Raw genomic sequence first — 22,007 nt, 5'->3', positions numbered from 1 at the left:
CCCAGAAGCAGCCCACCACCCAGCCACACCATGCTACACCAACCGTACACTCACAAAGGCACTCATGCCCCTCATCTCTCCCCACATCACACATACACAGTCTCTACACAGCTTTACTATTACCCCAAACCATCCTATGCCCTAAACATACATCCAAGAGTTCCCCACACAGCCGTAACCGATGATAGAGGCAGCTGTACCAGGGGCATCACGGTACTCTGAACGGGCAAATGCCGCTGAGGTAAGTGCCTCCTACGTTGCTGCATTTCTTGCTGCTGTCGCAAATCATCCCTTGACCCCACCGAGGCTGACTGGGACACCCTAAACAGGAAGTGGCAGCATAGGAGTCAGGAAGAGGAAACTCCATTCCAGGTGCTCCCTGTCACCATCCATTGCACCAAAACATCAGATGACCAGCATGAACAAGAAACAGAGACATGTAACTATACCATGGTTGAAAGGCAAATTTTTCTAGAAAATATTTGTCCAAGGGAAGGGGGAGAAGGGTGCTCCCCCTAATTGTAGAGCCACGCTGTTACGATTCAAAGAAACGGCAGATACAGTCCAACAGGCGTGGGGCTGCATCCATGTTGTAGCTGGATACAAAAAAGATAATTTTTCGGAAGCCCCAAATCTCGCTTGCCAGTAAAGGCACATGGGCCCCGCTGCCCCACTGGCCAGGAACCCAGCAGAGGACCCTTAAGGGATATAGGGACTTCTGGGACCCTTACTGATCTCCACCAAGGGGTGGTGCCATCACACAGCTCCATCCTTCATGAGATGACTAACAGACCTCCCTGTATTGGCAGCTCTGGAGATCGGGGGTCCCTAATGATGTCAACTTGAGACCGCCCAAGCACAAGTTAGAAATTTTTGCTCAGGCGCTGCAGACTCTTCAGGAGACTGGAGTGATGGGTAGCTGTCACCTCTCCGAATCCTCTACCCTGACCTCTGCCAACGCCTCTGCCTTAGGGACCTGGCAGATCCCTGGAGCGTGGCCCTTCTCTGGGACACTTGCCCATATACTTCTCTAATTTTCCTTGGGACACACATAAACAAATTTTCTTATGGCTCTCATTGACAACGGTAGCTCAAATTACAGTGCCTCCTGGGAACCCCTCCAATTATAAGCAAGGGCCACACTTTAGATTACAAGGCATAGTAGTCAGGGGAGTAGAAAGCATTCAACTTCCACTGAATGTCACTATTGAAACAATCTTTATTAAAAATCTTTTAGTGGTGGTAGCCCCTTTGGCCCTACCCTTTCCCGTTACAGCTATGGATGCCTTGATGTACTGCAACGCCATCTGGAACAAACCCAAATTCCTGGCCTTCCTGGTGGAAGCTGAAACTGGGAGCCCATAAGACTGCCACCTAAGACAGTAAATATCTCCCAATAACATGTATGACAGGGGGCTGTGGGATTGCAGCCCATAATTCAGATTTTATGAAAAGAAGAAGTCATTAAACACACCATTTCTCCTTTTCAATTTCCCCATTTGGCTGCTATTAAAGCCTGCTATTAATGAGTGGTGACTTATAATCAACTACTGAAATATAAGTGCTGATCCCCATTATTAAGGCTCCCATTTCCAACATTGTCCAGTTCATTAAGGATATCCAAAGGGCTCCAGGGAATTACTTTGCTGTGACAATCTAGCTATTATGTTCTATTCAGTACCAGTTATTAAGGAGTCCCAGCTGCAGTCTACTTTTACTTCAGAAAGCACCCAGTATGTTTTAACCTGTCTGCCTACTGGCTATCTTAACAGCCCAGCTATTGCCCACAGTCTTTGCTGGCAAGACCTGGTGTCCCCTTGCACCGTCTGGCACTATACTGAGGTTCTAATCCAGAGCCCCTCAGGAGACTGGTGCACAAGGCCCTAACATGGTTGGTGACCCATCTATAACATACAGGTGGGCTATTTATTGCCCCACATAAAATTCAAGGGCTGTCCACAACTATTAAATTTCTGGGCATTAACTGATCCTCTAAAAGCCAGGAAATTCCTTTTGCAGCTAAACCTCAGCTGTTAACTATTCAGCCCCCCAACACACTATAGCAAGCCCAACACATCTTACTTAGGTCTCTCCACACTTTGGAGGCAACGAATACCACACTTGTCCATCATTCTTAGACCCATTTATGCAGCCACGTACAAACCCTCCATAGTTTACTGGCCAAGAGCTAAACAATAAGCTTTATAGCAGGCACAAAGCTCCATTAGTCAAGCCCTCCCACTGGTTCCCCCTGACTGCTCCTTCTGGGCTGAGAATGGACTATGTGTCCCGGAGCCTTTGGACTAACACAGCTCCTCCTAGCTGCCTGTGGGCTTCTGCACCAGACGGCTGCTCTCTACACCACTACACCCCCTCAGAACCGATTTGGGAACTGGTTCGTTGGTTTTGGTCTTGGTTTTGTGTGCACTGATGCCAGAATTTGTTTGCGTCTTTTGCGTTTGGGTGTACAAAATGGGAAATACTCCATCAACCCTGAAGGAGAGCCCTTTGGGTGGGGCCTATAGTAGATAAATGGGTGTAACATAGCCCTGAGCCTATGACTAAGAAAGACATGTATACTATTGTAATAGGGTGTGGACCCAAAATATAGGATCACAAGGGCGGTAGCCCCTAAATGGCTCACTCAGTTTTTATAGGATCTCGCAGTTAGAAGTGTTTTGCAGAACAGCAAGCTGCACCGGCAGTTGTTCCACCTGCCCACCCTCCCCCCATGCCGCCATCATATTCACCACCTCCTGTTTCCCCTACCCACGGGGATCAAATAGAAGTTTCTGTGTTAACCCCCAGAGGACAGGAGCCTGATTTAGTATCACCATCTAAGACTCCACAAGCCACCCAATTTGGACTGGGAGCCACATCCACAGCAGGGCAAGTTCCCTTGTGCGGACATCCTGTAAGAGGCCAGGGGACTCCCTTGGCCTTGAGGCGTCTGATTCTAATTTCCCCACAGGAGCCCCGGGGAACTTTGACAGTGGGGAACGAGTTGATTGACTCTCCAATAGATACCACTCCCCAAACCCTCCCTGTTTATCTTAAGAGGCTTGTAAATATTAAACAAAAGGGAAACAAAGTCATCCTAGGAAAAACTTGCCTGTATCTTTGAGATGCAAATGTCCTTTCTGGTCTTCTCAGGAACTCTCATCTCTGCCATCTTTCTAAAATGCACCTTTTTGAAAGAGGGTAAAGTAATTTAGAAACTGACTTATCAAGGATAAATAAAAAACCTAAGTGTCTTTTCTGTAAAAATTCAGCCATCTAGACAAGTGAGTTGGATTTGTTCCATCTGCCAGAAACCTAATTTGAATCCAACCTCTTTTTGTAAACTGATGGGCTTCACATGGCTGTACCTGACTCAGTGCTGAAATTCTGAAATGACAACCATGACGTCTCTGTATGTTTGTGTCCTTGTATGTGTCTTTGTCTTTGGATAACATTGCTGAGGTTGATTTGTGGATGAGCTCTATTTAATTGGCTTAAAGAAAAGTAAGCACTTACACACCAAACTATTCTAAATACAAGAGAAACTGAGCTACATGAGCTTCAGGTTCATGTGAACTGGGAAATATTCAGTATTAATTAAGACCTGGTATTAACGTTCGTTTGTTGATCTAATTAATATAGACATGCTGTTAGAGTCATCAACATTAAGTATAATACTTTTAGTGTGCCTAGGTTTAATATAAGCTAAATAAAATCTTGTTATATCTGTTGCAAATTTGTCAGCAAGGAAATAACTTGATGTGAAGAAACTTTTAAGGAAAGAAAATGCAAATGAGGTAAGAGCTTTAGGTGAACTTTTTAAAATACTTATCTTTTAGGAAGGTCTATCTAAAATTAATCTCTCCAGATATCTGACCACTTGAAAGTCAGAATTGTGCTAAAGTAAGTGACAGAAGGTTTATGGAAAGTGGACCCTGAAAAAAACAGTTCTGTACGTGGTCAGGACTAAGTTTAAAATAAGTTTAATTGAGTAAATACATTTTAAAAGTAAGCTGGTGCACAACTTGAATTTCGCTTTTCTCTCTGTTAAGAAGACAAGGTTTCTTAAGATTTTGGACTGCCTTTGATACCAGATTTTAAGTTTTTCTACCTTTTAAGAGATCTGTTCTGTACTTGCCTTTGAAATCTTTTATTGTTACTTTGGCTAAGTGAATAACTATTGTTTCACAGTGACATGGGATCCTATCTGACTGTTTTAAACCCTTTTCTTATTTTTTTGACAAAACTTCCCAAATCAAATTATAATGAAGTTCCTTTGACCTCTAGCTAACTTTGGGGGGCTTCAAAGGGCCCCTGAAACACCCCAAAGAGAGATATTAACTAATTAGGTTGAATGACACGGGAAGTGTTGTCAAATAAGCAATAAATCTTCTTAGGTTCTATTGTATGCCAAATGACACAGGTATTCTACAGATTATATGGAGTTCCTAAAATTTGGTATGTCCTGGTAAAATGTTACCAGTCAGAATTCTCTTTATTAGCTGAAAGTGTTGCATGTCACCGCAGTAACCACGTTACTTTCTCAATTGAACTGTAATCAGATTTACACGTGCCTTCTTAAGTCTTTCACCATTGTACACAGTCATGGTTTCACTCTGATGCCTTTGCAAAAATGCTTCCTCTTCAAGAAGGTTTATAGAAAGGACCTTTGCATAAATACAAGTTTCTGATTTTCAAACCATAAAGGTGAACTGGGTAAGAACTTGAAGAATTCTAATGGGAAACCTGATGGCTTCATAAAGCTGTTAACAAAAACGATTAGTTGCACATGCCTGGGTAAAAGGGTTATAATTATGGTTATAATTTTGGTTATAATTATGGTTATAATTTTTATGGTTTCTATCTGAAAAATGACTGTTTTCAATCTGTGTTTTCCAGGTGTAAGCAAAACGCTCCCCTTAAACTGATTATGATTTACAGTCATTTGTTAAATTATACCCTTGTAAGCAGAACTGAAACATTTATCTTTTTCTCTCTACCTGGGTGATCCTGCCAGTAGCATATGCTTGTCTCAAAGATTAAGCCATGCACGTCTAAGTCCGCACTGCTGGTACACTGAAACAGCGGATGGCTCACTAAATCAGTTATGGTACCTCTGGTCGCTCGCTATTGCAATTGGATTACAAGTAGTTATACTGATCATTGTTCTTTGTTTCCAGATTGTTTGCTCTTTGTGTCTCCCTGCTGTACTGTGTCTTTGTTAACGTTCCTAGCTGCATTACTTATATCCTGTCTACTTTATAAGATTGGTGTCTCTTACAGTACCCAGTATGGAACCAGGCCTCCAACAATACTTCAATGGCTAAACATCTTGAGGAAATAGACCACATTTATAACATGAAATAATTGTAATAGTGTGATTCTAGGTACAGGAGGAAGCAACAAGGGAAAATGTCTCCTGGATCATAATTAGATAGAGGATCCAGAAGATCTTTAATTATCAGTAGGGCCTAATCCAAAAACTAGCACCTGGAGTGGCCTATCAAGAATTCTCCCCTGACCTGGGATGAGCCTCCCAGCGCCGTGGGACAAAATTTGATGCTGAAACGTCTCCCAAATATCGGTCAAAATCCTGACCAAGAGGAGAGGATCTGAGAAATGGAATATTTCCTGACACATCAGTCATTAGCGACTGCAGCCCCGACAAAACTCAGGGTATGAGAATATAGGATACAGGCGCCGGAGAGCTGAGGCACACATCAAATGACTGATTTCAGTGACCCCAGACTCTGGCATCTTCCTGTCCATGGAAAAGTGCTGAATTCCTTAACTGGAGATGCTGCCTCCCAGGCTTGAAGCCCTCAAAATCCCCATCAAAGAGATCGTAACTCTCAACTTTTAGGCTGAGAATATTTTTTTAAGGCTACAGGTGTAAAGGAGACACTTTCCAGAGAGGAACAAAAAAACCAAAAACCCAACGTTTGGAACACTGGCAGCAATGGTGGACACTCCCGGAAAGATCCACCTGATGACGCAATAGAAGGGCCGTCACCCCCTTTTATCCACAAGACTGTGGGATGGACATTGACAGTAGGGAACTGTAACAGGGAAGAGCCAAATCGGACTCCACATGGGATCTGTTCCTTTTACTCTAACCTTTGCCTTCTGCTGCTTTTGTTCACTAAAAGGATACTGTCTGTTCCTGTACATAATGGCCTGCCTCGGGGAACCCTGTCCCTCTGTCTGAATGTTAAACCAAAGTGCCTTTGTTCAGGGAAACATATGGACTCCTTCCACCTGTGGATGGCTACAATTAAGAAGAAATTAACACATCTCCTCCCCGAGGCTGGCCATTCCAGGGGCTATTCGCAAAACTTATGGCCTTCTTACTTTACCTCCTCATCTCCTCCCCATCTCTGTATTATAAAAGAAACTGGCACCCAAACCCCGATAAGATGGTTATTTTGAGACTTTACTCTGCCATCTTCTCGGTCTGCTGGCTTTCTGAATAAACTCATATTCCTTGCCTCAACACCTCATCTCCGATTTACGGCCTGTCGTGCGGCAAGCAGAGCAAGCTTGGACTTGGTAACATCTTTACTCAGGACACGGTGTCACAAAGTGGGACACTGTTTTCTGTTTGTTTGTTTTGTTTTTGTTTTGGGCCGCGCCATGTGGCTCGTGGGATCTTAGCTCCTCGACCAGAGATCCAACCCGCGCTCCCTGCAGTGGAAGCTCGGAGTCCTAACCAATGGACTACCAGGGAATCCCCATGGGACACTGTTACCTGGCAGTCACGGCCCTCACCTTTGTGAGGCAGAGGGAGTAGTGTAGCAGGATTGAGAACGTTGTGACGTTTAAAGATGAGGTGGTGAAAGCAGGATTTCACAGGAAGTTCATCTAGGGATACTTGCAGAGAAATGTTGTCAATTCAGCGTTAAGAAGACTGTGGACAAGGTGTGGAGTTTGCAAATAAACTTCATTTTCTAGAGTCAAATCTGCCAAGGCTTCCACTAAATTTGCAGTTGTGGCTATAACCTTAAGACACCTGAGACAGGCAAAAGCAACTGAATCAAGTTGTGTGCTGTAACAGGCAATAGGCCTATGTTTACTACCATGCTCACACAGTTCTGCGCAGCCTGATTATGCCTTTCATGCACAAATAAAGGAAAAGGTTTTGAATAACCTAAAGTTAATCTATTAAGTAGAGATCTCTTTTCGAACTTAAAAGGGCTAATATACTTTGCCTCCAGTGGAGATCTCACCTTAAAGTATCCGGATCGGGCTTCCCTGGTGGCGCAGTGGTTGACAGTCCACCTGCCGATGCAGGGGACACGGGTTCGTGCCCCGGTCCGGGAAGATCCCACATGCCGCAGGGCGGCTGGGCCCGTGAGCCATGGCCGCTGAGCCTGCGTGTCCGGAGCCTGTGCTCCGCAACGGGAGAGGCCACAACAGTGAGAGGCCCGCGTACCGCAAAAAAAAAAAAAAAAAAAAAAGTTTCCGGATCAACCTGAACCTGATCATTTGGGTAACCCTAAGGCAGGCAGCTCTTGCAGTGCTTGTTTTAGCCTTATAAAAACCTGCTTATGTTTATCTTCCCAAGCAAAGGATTCAGGAACTAAATCTTTAATAAGTTCATAGAGTGGAAGAGGTAACAGAAAAATTTGGAACCTAGAGCTTGCAATAACCAGCTAAACCTAGAAATCCACAATGCTAGCACTTAGTTGTGAGCCTAGGAAGTTCCTGTATCACCCTAATTCTCTCTGGAGATAGCTGCATTCCTTCAGTGCTTAGATTACGTCCTAGGTAATGAACAGCGTCTACGGATAATTGTAATTTTTCCTTTGTGTTCTTTCTCAGCTAACTGTTGCAGCAAATAAATGGAATCTTTTATGAATGCCTTATGGAACCTTTACAGTAGCTGAGTACAGCAGGAGGTTATCTCCATATGGTAAAAAGGCTGATTTCTCAGGGAACTAGAGGGTACTTAAATCTTGGTGAAGTACTTGGGAGGAAAAAAGAAGGAGTCCCAGTGAACCCTTGAGGCATAAAAGTGCAGGTATATTGTTGATTGTTCCAAGTAAAGCCATGTAGATACTGGCTGTTGGGTCTCCGGGATGCTGAAGAAAGGTGAACAAAGGTCTCCAACTGTAAACCATTTCAAGTCAGTTGAAGCTTGTGACACAAGGGTGGCTAGGTTTGGAACAACAGGAAAACAGGGAAAAACTATTTTTATTAACAGCTCCCAAGTCCTGGACAAATCGCCGTCCTGCCAGGTTTCCAACCAGGCAAGATTGGCATGCTGCAGGGACGAGTACAGGAATGATTACCTCCTGGGCAATTAGGTCTTCTGCAATAGCTACGGGACCTTGTATGACCGCAGGCTTTAATAGCTGTTGAGGAAACCTAGGGAGAGGTTTAGCTACATCTATCTGAATCTTTATAGGTTTGCATTTTTTTATTCTTCTCATGTTAACACTGTCAGAAGTAGCCCCCAAATTTGCAGGCATCTCCATCCAATTAGGGAACTTTTGTTGAACTTCCGCTTTTAGGTCCAGGACAGATTGTAAGGAACATAACTGATCAGGTTCACGTTGATCAGGAAATTTTAAGGTGAGATCTCCACTGGAGGCAAAATGTACTGGCCCTTTGAAGTTAGAAAAGAGATCTCTACTGAATAGATTAACTGGGGCTATACTGCATAGCAGAAAGGAATCTTGGTTGAGATAAAAATTCTCTCTGAACTGTATTAGGTACTCCCACTATGGAAACATCCTCTTTACTCAGAGGGACCTGTTGTTCTTTGAGGGTGGGATTTAGAGTAGAAAGCACAGCTCTGGTTAGGGCTAGGGGTAGGGTGTTAAAGGGTTAGGTAATTATGTTTACAGTTAGGGTTAGAGTTTAATGTAGATTTCAAAGTAAAATATGAGAGTGGGGTTTAAAGTAGAAAGCATAGCTCCAGTATCAACTAAAATTTGGCCGTTTTTCATTATATTTTCCTCTGGGCTGTTTAAAGTCATTGCTGGTAATAGTTTACCAGAGAACCTCTGGAGTTCTGCCAACTAGGGGAGAGGGTCACGGGGGGCCCTCCCTTTGAGACAGATATGAGAGCATTTGTGAAGAGTTTGCATAGGACCTTTGAGGACACCTCTTTTTCCAGTGTCCTCACTGATTACAAATGAAACATCAACTTTGGGTCATCAAATTGATCATGGACCCCTAGGAGGTTGTAATGGGGGAGGCCCAGGTGTCATTTTGTGTCCCTTGCCTTAGAGCTGTTGTAACTGTAAGGCTATGAGCTTGGTGGATTTCTGTTTGTGATCTTGCTCCAAGGTCCTTTCAAAATGCTCAGCTATAGTCACGAGTTCAGTCAGGCCTATAGCCTCCCACCCTCTTTTCTGCCCTTTTATCAATCCACTAATCTCAGAAGATAATCCACTTACAAAGAGGGCAGTTAAAGCAGGCTGAGTGGCCTTTTTATTCCTTGGAACACCAACTGCTGTAAAAAGAGAGCTTCCAAACTGGCTCTAAAGTCTTCCACAGATTCACCCCTCTTTTGTTTGTATGAGTGAATAATAGAGCAATCATTATTAGGCCAATTAATAATAGACGAAGTGTGAGCAGGGAAGATTTTAGGAATAGCTTATAAAAGGTTAGTTGTTATTCTGCAAGCCTTTTTAGGTTGAGGATCTTGAATATCATCCTAGGGATTATGTCATTTTGCTTCCCACATCCATTCTGGGGCTTCCACCAGTCCTACCAACATGTGTACAAGTGGATAAAGATCTAGCAGTTTGGGGACATACGCCCTGACAGTGACTCTAAAGTCTTTAAAAAATGTTGGGGGTTCCTCCAAGGTTTAGAGAATTCTTTGACTACAGCTCTCAGTTCAGTCTTTGACCAAGGGGTAAAGGACACCTGAGGGGGCTCACCTGCAACCTCAGGTAGTTTTACTTTAAATGGCAATTGTTAAATATTCTTTTTGGAATAGAAAAGTATTTCAGACAGAAAATGAGTAAAACAAGAGTACTCAGGTGAAAAAGGAAAGGGGGGGACAGTAGGAGTTAAATCTGCAGTCACATCCGTCCTATGGTCTTCTGTTTCAGGTACCTTTTGTCTCTTTAATTTTTCATCAGCTTTTTGTTCTAAGTCTCTAAACGAAGCTATTTTGGAATCTTGAAACCTTCTGTAAACTTTTACATACCAAGTAAAGCAGGCATCTCATTCTCCCTGTGCAATCTGTGAACCCTTGTTCTCTAGTGTTTTCCTTAAATGTACAATCTTCTCTAACTGGAACATGCCCCACAATGACCACTGTAATTCTAGACCAATATTAGTATAATTTTTCCATCTTTCTAAATATCTACAACCTCCAGGACCATAGTTCTTAAATATAAAATAAGCAGGTGTGCCAGAAGCTGGCATTCTCAACTCTTTGGCGATAAAGGATCTCATTTCCTTAGCTAGCCTTTGTCAACCCAAAAGAACACACAAAAAACCCGCACCTTAATATATCAGCAGTAACAAAGAGATGTTACTATGTCCTGGACAAAAGAAGGCCTGGTATGCACCACCACCGATCCCCAGGGATCCTTGGACTGAGGAAAAAGATCCAAACGGCAAATCCCAAGGAAGGGGGACTGCAAACGGATTCCAAACAAAATGGAGAACTACAGCCGCCACCAACAGCTCCAAGCATGGAAACTGGGGGCTGATTCCAAACAGATGGGCAAGTGCAGACTACACTGTCAGCAGTGCGCAGTGTGGAATCCAGGGAACAAATTAGGGGCTGTGGTTTACCACTCAAAAATATACTGGCAATCACCAAGGGATGTTACTGTGTCCTGGGAATTTCCATCTGAAACGCTAGGGGTTTGGCCTCAGGGAAATCCTCTACCAGCCAAACTGACCTGCCCTGTAAAGGAAAGCCAGTTAGATTGGGAGCACAAACGCAAAGAGAATGGAGCTCAAACCAAGAGGAGCTTACCAACAACCTTCAGGAATGGCCAGAAAGACAGTGAACTCAAAGGAGTTGTGGGCACCACACCTGTTTCTCCTTGTCCCAGATGTTATCAGAAATTTGCTTCAGATCCCATCACTGCCACCAATATATTTACCTTTTTCTTTTTAAAAAGATAAGCATTTAATCATAAAATCATCTTGTTAGCAGTAGCAATCATAAGAGTGGATTTTAGAAAAGTGCACATACATATTTTTCTACAGAACATTTCTGGAGGGATACATATTAAACTGTTAGTGGCCACCTCTGCATACCCCCAATGTATTAAAAAACAAAATTTAACGGAGTAAATTGGAAGATTTACTTTGAATTTTGAATAAATTGGCCTTATTAAACGATTCATGAATCAGGCAGCATCTCATCTGATAGAAAGGGAGATACTCCAACGGGTTACACAACATGGAAGGCTTTCTTTTTTTTTTGGCCAGGCCACATGGCATGTGGAAATCTTAGTTCCCCGACCAGGGATCAAACCCATGCCCCATGCATTGGAAGCGCGGAGTCTTGGCTGCTGGACCACCAGGGAAGTCCCAGAAGACTTGTATAGTAAGGAGGGTGGGACAAGGAAAGAAAGTCATCATCAAGGGAAAAAATGGAAGTTCACTGGAGGAAAGTAAAACTTCAGGTGACAACGGCGTCTCATTGGCTAAACTGCGGAATTTTCTATTAGCTATTTCTATTTTCTATTTCTTGTTGCTGGCCAGGAAGGAAGTCTTCCCTCCTCCAGCTGGGGTAGTAAAGTGGTTGCACTTCCTCTTTGGGGTCAGTAAATGACCTCTTCCTGTTGGGGTAATTGATGATGAGTGGCACGGCATGAGAGCTCCCTCTACGGGCCTTCCAGACTCCAATTCTAGTGCAGGTTTCCTTTTGTTAACATTCACAGCATGTTTTATTGGCAGGAGGAGTCACAATGAGGGAGAAAAGGCCACAAGACTCACCATAAAGAAGGCTCAGAAATGCTTGGGTGGGTCCAAGGGAGGCACAAGGTGGCTGTGGGGTCAGCTGGTGGCTACAACGATCACATGGTTCCCTCTGATGGGTTTGCAGCTCGATGTGGAAGAGTGAATAAAAGGGTCAGTTCATCCTATCAGAGAAACATGAAACTGAGATAAGCTTCCCACTGCTAGAAGCATCTTGAGCCTTCAGAAAAGAACAGAGAACATGTCTAAAGGGTTTGGGAACATCAGAGCCGTATCTCCTGAGTGGGACTCCCCAGGCTCTCCAGGTCTCAGTCCCCAACTCTCCCTCAGTGACAAAGCCTCCCTACCTCTGTCCTTGTCAGCTCAGTGATCCCTAGAGGTCCTGCCTATCCGTGAGGACTTAGGTTTCCATGAGACAGGTTGGTTGAGACCTAGTGATACAGCTGACCAGCCTGATATGCAACAGTTCCCACCACCCTGGGGCAGTTGGGCTCAGGGACACATGGCTCTGGACCCCATGTGGAGGGTGTCCTTGCACGTCCGCTGTGCCACAGAAGAGCCAGGAACGCCTGTAGCTGTCCAACTGATTCTCAGGGGGTTTTCCTGGGAGAGCCCTTGGTCATCTGACCTCCTATCCAGGAAGCCCCATGACTTTCTGATTGCTGCCTGTCATGCCAACAACACACCTGTGAAGGTTCTGCTCTGCATGGCCATCTGTCCACCAGGCGCCCCCTTCTAGGGACCCAGGTGCTAGGACCACACAAATGCTGAAGGAGTGTCCACCTGCCTAAGGTACAGACACCCCTGTATCCATCTGCATGATTTCTACTGGGAATCAACAACATTTATGGGGATTCTCTGGCCCTAAAGAACAGACCAACCTGATAGGAGCAATGCAATGATTCACAATTACCAGGGTCAATGCACATATACAAGGGCCCATAGCCCCAGATACCCCACTCACAATTCACATGAGGGTCCCATACATACCCACCGATGCCCAAATATTCTTGCTTCATACATACACAATCCAAACACAAACACTTAGCACATGGTACGCTGCTAAGTGCTTGATAAAAAGCTCTCCGAGAAAGGCGGGAAAGACTTCACTTATGGTATCTACATGGTACAAATATTCCCAGCATGACCAATTTTAAGCTACCCACCTGACATCACTAAACACACAGCTGGGAAGAGATATGCACCACTGACTCTCCCAAGACACATCCCATAACTTTTCCTGTGAATATGTGCACAGAATCCACTTACACCCCAAGGAGAACTCTCAACTCCCACCACAGATATATAACCAAAAGGATACCACAGATACATTTGTGTTTGTACATATATATATATATATATATATATATATATATATCTCCTGAACACACACCCTCACCCTGAATAAATACACAAACAGACCACCTCTTACTACCTAAATTTTTACAGATGAAACCTTACTCACCCTGAATATTCACATTCCACTCTCACAACTATATATACACACACAACATGGGCCTGAAAACAAACATGTGCAACCAATATGCCATCCAGATGTACACACTGAGTACCTAAGCACACAGGGTCACCAAGTACACAACTGTCTCATGTGCAACCCAAAAAAAGACCCATATGCAATCCCACACCCCTAAAATACATATACTGCAAGATTCCTGCACACACACATAACCTACACAGCCTACTGGTTTCCAAACACACAAACTAAACTTTCACATCCCACAGAATACATACCTCAGAAGCCCCAGGAACTCAAAAACACACACAGACAAATAATCTATACTTATCAAATACAGCCGACCCTTGAACAACTTGGGGGTTAGGGCGCCAATCCTCCATGCAGTGGCTCTGCATCCATGGATCCTGTAATAGTCCTGTAGTATTTACTGAAAAAGAAATCCACTATAAGTGGACCCATGTGGTTCAAACCCATGTTGTTCAAGGGTCAAGTGTACATGTAAGTCCACCTCACTAATACTGAGAACACACATACAAGCAACACCACTAAATTCTTCAGGCATTACATTTTGAAATAGACACACAGAGGACTCTAAGCCTCCTGCTACACTCACAAATCACAAATACACACATCCACAAATTACTCATGAGTATACACCCCAAATGCTCAGACACACTCAAAACAGAAAAACACCGACAACCTCTGCAGTCTTACTAAGATACATACACAATTCTCACACACCTATGGACACACACATGCAAATATTCCTAACCCCTGAACATATGGATCCCCTCCCAAACACTACACATTATGCTACCTCTCCAGAATACAAGCTCCCCACCACTACTCCAACATACAAACTGTATATGTGTGTGTGTGTACATATATATATTTCTACCCTTACCCTGAATATAAAGACAGACCACCTCTTACTCCTACCAAACACATGTATAAACACCCTAGCGTTCTCCAAAGAAATACACTTTGAATACTCCTAACAACTCCATACCTTATGAACAAACTCTGATAATACATGCACCTGATGATGGACACGCACACGGATTAGAATACACAAGTAAGATACATGGAAATATCTCCAGCAAACCATTTATGAAACAACTTCCATATATCAAATTATCCCTAGCTATCAGGAGCCAGCTCACACATATGTAAGTACTAACAAATACCCGTATCACATATTTCTAATACATACAAATGCAATTGTCCATCGTCCCTGTAGAAACATAGAACCCCACCTCTCTATCAGATACACATATACTCACTTCCCAAAATACATAAGCCTAAGAGGCTCCTACTGAAAATTACAAATGCACAGCCTCAGCAAATACTCCTCCAAGTGGCCATGCCCCTTGAATACACACACAAACTCATTTAACACACAACTCTCCACAAGTCCCAAATAGAACCACAATTACCCAGTACACTACAAATAGGCAATAATGTCACCCTATACGCCCTTTGTTCCAAATACACATACAGTACCACACTACTGGCGTATACATAACCCCATATTCCCAACCTCTCACACAGAATGAACTCTGCCATCTTGCAGAATACACGATCATACAAACACAACATACCTACACATTCAACATCCACCAGCCCCATAAAATAGTCACAGACTTGCCCTCTACACATCCAAATATACATAGACAGCTCCTGAAAATGCACACCCACAAACACCCCATAACCATACAACATGCCCTGAATACACAAATGATCAGCCTACATTCCCCAGATATACAAAATTAACAGACTGGACACCCAAAGTAACATACACCACTACTTTTCCTGACATTGCCCTTATGCATATGCAGATAATCCTTCCAAATCCACCATTACACACACACAAATCCCCAAATTCAGGGGTGAAAAAAACACATGTAAACATATTCCCCAAACACCAAATTACAAACACCTAACCACCAACTCCTTGAGTATGCCTGCGTCACATCTCAACACCCTCCAAATACAACACTCACTCTTACACACTCTCACAAAAACACAGGCATGACCTCCCTTCAAACACAAATATCCACAGACAAAACCAACCCACACATTTGACTACATATCAGATTCCCACCAACCAATTAAGTATGTACAGACCCCATCTATGCTTGCAAATCAATCATGATTTGACACCAGACTACAAATACATGTTTATTACCACATTCAGCAAAGTTGCTCGCATCACTGACAAAAGAATGCAGTTTGAACGTAAGTGTTGACTGATGTTTTTATGATAAGAAGGAAGACACTAGTGAAACGATGAGTGTGTTCCTTCCATCTTCACTCATTTTCCAATCACCTGAGCTACACCTTCGGAACCAGATGAGGGTTTTCAACTCACAAGAACTTCCCTCTAGCTTTTGTACTCTTCACAACGCGCAGACTAGAACGGCACCTGTTTAATAGCTCGCACACACTATTTAGCCCCCACTGTAGGCCCCGCAATCACTGAACCCTTCATGCAGCCGGCTCCCCAGTGGTGCCAATAATCCTGGGGTAAACATCTCAAGGGAATCGAGCTCTATGGGGGCGTGAATCCACATTGTGGGGAGTCTCCTTACATGGACAAGGGCACAAATATCCCACAGGGTGAACAACAGTGCAGAGCAGTGACACCTGAGGGGTGAAAAGTCCCCGTACCCCTTACCTCAGGATTCCTAGAATTGACTCTACAGGCCGCCATGGCAGGCCCCTCCCACGCCGGACACCCATTGAAGCCCCACCCTCCGCGCTCGTGCATGCGCTCCTGTCTTCCGGAGCAAACTGCCCCAGCAGACGCCGGGAGCTGTTGGAGGACGGCGGTTCGCGTGCCCGAGAGCCCCGCCCCAGTGGGCGTGCACAGGCGTGCGCGGGCGTGCAGCGGGGTGCGCGGGCCTAGGAGGTCTCTGCAGGAGAGGACAGAAATGGAGGGTCGGGCAAGCTGCGGAACTTCTCTGGCGACGCTCCTCGCTGGGAACCTTCGTGACGGTCTCTTCTTAAAACCAGCTCTTGGGAAATGTGCACTCGTGAGTTTTATATTGCACTCGTGAAACCCATGCACTTAGCTACAAAGAGTTCTGGAGAGCTCCGCTGTAAGCACAGTAGCCTCAAATTGGGGCAAGTACTTTCATGCCCTTTGGACTGCCGTTCCTTGGTTCTTGTTAATGCCTTTCAAAAAACAGTAGGTCCTTTTTCCTAGCACACCTCAAGTTTCCGTTAAAAAACAATGCTAGCAAAGAATTTCAGACCTGGGAAACACTCTTAAGATACTGTCTCCTGATTCCGTTCCCAGAGTTTTTCCAACGCATTTACTCTACTAGAATATTTTTTCTCAGTGTTCACAGGTGTTTCCTTTGTACGGTTTTGGGGTTTTTTTAAAAAATAATTTTGAGAAAGAGTTGACAATCTGGGCCAATTTCAACAGGTAGTATGGGAACAATTTTATTTTCCCTCCCTCCTTTTTTATAATATCTTGCAGAATTTCAGTTGACAATAAAATAAAACAACAACAACAACAACAACAACAAAAATAGTAGCGGGATCAACTTACTGACCTGACTTTGTAATACTTCCCAAACAAACTTCAATCATCAGATCCGCTTTCTGGTCAAATGCAAGATTAGAGCATTTCTCACTCAACAGGATGCCTCTGAAGACCCCTCACATGTAACAGCACTAAGCGCCTCCAAGTGCAGACTTGAAAACTCCACAAGACACAAACATGGTATCTCTTCGTTTCTTTAATGTTTCGTGATTGAGTGGAAGATGAACTGTCATTGAGGCTTGTGATGCATGTCCAGAGCTGTTTTTTCTCAGTAGTCAATGCCTGCCCCCACCTTCTGTGCAGGAATAGTCAGAGATCATGATCCAAAGGACTTTTAGATATTCCCTTCTGTGACTGGTCTTCCCAAATTACATTTGGGCTAATTTGATTCTCTCTGTCTGTGGGGTGTAGGATTTTGAAGTATTACAAAAGTGACTGCAGAATTGGGACTGGCTAATTTTTGCACAGCGCAATTTTTGTATCAGTGGCCTTGAGAAGAGTCCTTCAAATACTGTATCAGAATTATGAGTGAGAATCTTGTAAATAATTGGTTGAATGACTGAACAAAGGGAGGAAGCAACAAGGAAGCCTGCCTTTCTCGAGTGCCTGGGTACAATATTTTGCCTCACCATTCCTCTAGTATGAAGTTATTGGTTGCACATCATTTAAGTTTTCCTTCATTATAAAAGCTCCAGGGCTTCCCTGGTGGCGCAGTGGTTGAGAGTCCGCCTGCCAATGCAGGGGACACGGGTTCGTGCCCCGGTCTGGGAAGATCCCCCATGCCGCGGAGCAGCTGGGACCGTGAGCCATGGCCGCTGAGCCTGCGCGCCCGGAGCCTGTGCTCCGCAACGGGACAGGCCACAACAGTGAGAGGCCCGCGTACCGCAAAAAAACAAACAAACAAAAAAACCCCAAAATCTAGGTTGATGGATAAAGACGTGAAAGGAAGGGACTGTCATGTTCAACCTCGGTGCCGTGAATCAAAACAACAGTTTATAAACTGCCTAAAAAGGCACACGCCAATTGTGTTGCCACTGTGGGAGGTGGAAGGAACTTCCGGTCCTTGCCTACCTGCCAGAGCCCTCGTGGAATGTCCCCCCAGCGCACGCCACCCCGACCCACGTGCCCTCTGCCCCTCCCCCACCGCAGAACGGTTCAGCCCGCATTTTCCGGTTTACTTTCAAACGTGTCCCTCGTTGACTTGGATCCCGAGCGTTTGCTGAAGCAGGTCGCTCTCTGGCTCCTGGTCTTGACTTTTCTCCTTGAGGCTACCAGGCAGCAGTAGTCCGTGCCCAAGCCTGCAGGATGGCTTCAATAGGAGGTAAGCCTATAGGCTGGGGGTGTGTTCTCAGAGACCCTGCCATCCTCACATCCTTCAGGTTCACACGTTACACTTAACTGTGGGCACACAGTTGGACTGAAGTAGAGGGAGAACAGAGCACTGGACGCACAAGGACATTTCACCTGGGGAGACTGGGGAGGCTGAAGAAACCTGAGACTGCCCTGGGGAGGAGGGGTCGTTGCAGGTGGATCAAGAGGAATTGCCCTGGCTATGGAGAAAGGATGGCAGCAGACAGTCTGATTCTTTCTAGAAGGGAGACAAGCCACTTTGAAACGTGTGTGTAAGGATGTGTGTGATGTCCTGGTGGTGACACAGGGAGGGTCATGAGGAAAGCCTAGAGCTGTATTGTGTTCCTGAGGCACCTGAAGCTTGCCTCACCATATCTTTCAAAGGGATTTGAACAGGAGCATACTGTATCTCAGGGGGCCGTGGGGAGAGATGGTCTTGGTGAGAAAACTATTCAATGGGGCTGTGTGTGGCCACACCTGCAGTGAAGTGTCCTCTCCGAGAGCTAGGCAGGGGGTTACTCTAACTGCCGCAGCCCACACCTCGTCCACTCCTCCCAGCCCAGAGCTCACTTGTCAGTTCAGGTAACTGTTGCCTTGGATTCAACAGGGGATGGGCAACCGTTACGTGTAACTTCAGCCAAGAGAGGGCTCAGGTTCCTGAGTTGCTCTGAATTGTTCTTCCTTTTGTGGAATGGCAGTACTTCAGACCTACTTCATCTTGTCCAGTATCTCATGGTGGACCCTCAGGCTGCCTTGAGAGGAAGAGGTTGTTCCTATTTCATGTCACTCCTTCATGGACAGGGAACAGATGTGGAGTGGGGTTCCTTCGGGTGGAATGTCTATGAAGGCTGCTTCCTCTTTTAAAGGGGGAAGGAGTGTAGCCCAGGATCAGGAAGATGATCTTCTGTGTTACTATTAAACGTCCTATGACATCTGTTCTGGTGAGTTAGGTGCACCATGGTGTGTACCTTGTTCTCCTGAACGGGGATGTGTTTCAGACAACTTGATCGCCATGGCATCTGGCTTATGCCTGCATCTCAGATTGTCTCTCCGTTATTGGGAGCTGGAAGGGGAAGGACCACAGGCAGTCTATACTCCCACGACCAATGTAACATGACAATTCCCTGGCCCTTGTTTAATCCACTGCAGCCATCACTGTCTGTGAAATGACAGAATCTAAGGGACACGCGCCTACTTCTCAGACCACCCCAAGCCCCTAGGAACAGAACTCCTGACTGATGACAGTGACTCTGGGCACTGGGGAAGGGGTGGCAGGACCTGGCCCATGTTACGTATCTGCTGTGGGTTGTTCGGAGATGCAGGTGCTTTCTGGGCCAGTGTCATGGGTTTGTATCAGGATTCCATTAGAGATATTTTTCAGCATTTTGTTTTGTTTTGTGAGGCTAGGAAAGAAAGAGGGGATTTATACTGAGCATCAGGAAAAGGAGGACTGAGGAGGAGGTGGGGCCCTAATATTTTACACAGTGCCTGTCCACAAAGGGCCTTTGGGGGCCTAGAACTTACCTTGCAGAAGGCCCCTACCTGCTAGTACGCCGGCTGAGGGGCATTTCTCACAGAGCGGATGTCCACACAGCTCCAGGTCTTGGGAGACAGCCTGTGAGGCTTAGGTGCCAGGGTGTGCCTTAGGGAGGCTCTCCAAGTGAGTGCTTGCTGAGGCAATTTCTTCTCGGCAGGCAGGGGTCAGGGAGCTTGGTGGATGGGCGTGGGGTCACCAGTGGAATAATTCTCAACTGGAGGTCAGGGCATGAAAATCACTTGAAGACATTTGCACGCTGCAGTTTCCCTTGTCCAAGAGTCTCTCATCTGTGGAGATTTACACTCTGATGCCGCAGAAAGCCTCAGTCCCACTTGCCCATTCTCCTCCTCCATTCACTCCTTTCCTTTGCCTCAACAGCATCTGCACTGCTGGCAACGGATGTCCCCATGAACCCCGGTGCCTCCTTGTCTACTTTCATGGCAGCGTCCTTTCCTCCACCCATTCCTGGCGCCCAGCACTGGCCCCCCTGGGAGCAGCACCTGCCACCTCTCATCGCCCCCGCATTCCCTCCCGGCAGCGGCCTGCTGCTGCCGGCGTTCCCCAGGACGCCTTTGGTGGCTACTGGTGGCCGTGGCCCCAGTGCCCCTGGGGCTTGCAACTTCACTGTCCGAGTCAGGTCACAAGGGAGGCCAGTGCAGGCCCCCCAGACTCCGACCTTTATCGTTCCTCAGGGCCCCCTCAACTGGAGCGCTCCAGGGGCCCTCAGCGGGAGTGCTGCATGTCCTGCACCCATATTCTTAGCCACCCCTGCGATGGAGACCATTGTGACTGCTCCAGCTGTTGGGGTTACTCAGGCTGGCAGGGGAGGCTGGACCCCAGGCTTTCCTCCTCAAGCTCCACCACCAGCTGCCCAGATGGCCCCTAACATTCGCCCGGTGAACTCTGGGCCATGGCCACACGGCACTTCCAGGGAGGGCAGCCTGGACACCAAGCAGCCCTACGCCTCGCAGGAGGACTGCTCTGACCACCAGAGCGTGGGCAGTCACTTCCGACGGTGGCAGCGCCTCAAGCCACTGGCCCGGAGACACCTTCCCCAGAGTCCTGATGCGGAAGCTCTTTCCTGCTTTCTCATGTGAGTGAACGCTCAGGGGGTCATGAGCTTATCGGAGCTCTTAGATAAAGAGGAACTGGGGATGGACTCGCAGGTTAGGTTTCTAGGGATACTGGAAGCGAGGTGTGAGGGCGATGTCCACGCCATGAGAAGGCACATTGTCGGTCATACGGGCGAGCCTGCCAGTCCAGGACATCATGACTGAAATGTGCCTTATCTCAACGGACCCCACCCCCCTGTGAGTCTAGCCAGCTTGCTCTTCCATGATTCTCCTGGTAATATGGCCTGAAGACTTGCAGTCAGAGAGGGTCGTGGTGTAAGTTGAGGAGCCAAGGAGTGGATGCCACACTCTCCTGTGCTGACGTCTCCTTTCATACAGCACTTGAGTGTACGTGGCCGGGGGAGGTCACTTCGGAGAAGGGGGAGGAGCGCGGGGCCCAGGAGAGCGCTTCATGCACGCCTCGACTTTGTTGATGTGGAGAATTCCACTAGGAACAGGGTGATGGTAGAGCTCTCCTAAGGGCATGGGCTCTCTCCCACTAGAGTTGTGAGCGTGGCAGGCATTTCCATCCTAAACCTCCGGTCCCTCGTAAAAAGGGGACAATCACACTTCATTCAGAGGACCGTGCAGAAGACTCCTTGGGCTAATCTATGAAGTGTGAGCAGATTGCCTGGCACATGCCACGCCTCATTGATGATGGTGATTTTTATTATGAAAAGGCAGCCTTGAAGAGGAAAAGAGCTCCCCAAGGCACAGTGTCCCAGCTCTAGCCTGGGAGTGGATGGTCATCCTCGAGGGAGTGTGAGGTGGTGACAGCCGTAGCCGGGAAGGCTTGTCTCTGCTCTCCCGGACACCTGCCTCTCACTCTCCTGTTGCTCAGTCATGCTGTGTTGAGTGATGTGTGGTCCACATTGGTGGGTGGTGTCAGGCAGGTGGGGGCTGGGCTGGGCACAGAGACTGACCCCGAGTGCTTACAGCCCAGCGCTTCGATCCCTGGCCCGCCTGAAGCCCACCATGACACTGGAGGAGGGACTGTGCAGGGCCGTGCAGGAATGGCAGCACATTAGCAACTCTGACCGGATGATCTACTACGAGATGGCGCAAAAGTGAGTCAGC

At 46.2% G+C, this 22,007-nt stretch overlaps 2 protein-coding genes across 3 annotated transcripts in view; one reads left to right on the top strand and one right to left on the bottom strand.

Moving 5' to 3' along the window:
- Window positions 1-22,007, bottom strand: part of LOC132493270 (forkhead-associated domain-containing protein 1-like) — a 146,020-nt gene that overhangs the window by 19,213 nt on the left and 104,800 nt on the right. For both annotated transcript variants that reach the window (XM_060103621.1, XM_060103622.1), the window contains exons 5-6: window positions 11,920-12,065; window positions 3,113-3,187 (exon numbers count right to left, since the gene is read on the bottom strand). In XM_060103621.1, the coding sequence (XP_059959604.1) occupies window positions 3,113-3,187; window positions 11,920-11,922 (78 nt within the window). In that variant the 5' untranslated portion in view covers window positions 11,923-12,065. The remainder of the gene's footprint in view (window positions 1-3,112; window positions 3,188-11,919; window positions 12,066-22,007) is intronic.
- LOC132494223 (NUT family member 2G-like) lies at window positions 18,237-20,915 on the top strand. The gene is made up of 2 exons (XM_060105230.1): window positions 18,237-18,252; window positions 20,197-20,915. Exons 1-2 carry the CDS (start codon window positions 18,237-18,239, stop codon window positions 20,913-20,915), a joined length of 735 nt encoding a protein of 244 aa, XP_059961213.1.

Source organism: Mesoplodon densirostris, chromosome 7 (assembly GCF_025265405.1).
Source record: "Mesoplodon densirostris isolate mMesDen1 chromosome 7, mMesDen1 primary haplotype, whole genome shotgun sequence".
In the NCBI taxonomy this organism is placed as follows: Eukaryota; Metazoa; Chordata; class Mammalia; order Artiodactyla; family Ziphiidae; genus Mesoplodon; species Mesoplodon densirostris.
Note: the sequence above shows the minus strand (reverse complement) of the source record. Positions and strands in the feature narration are given on the sequence as shown.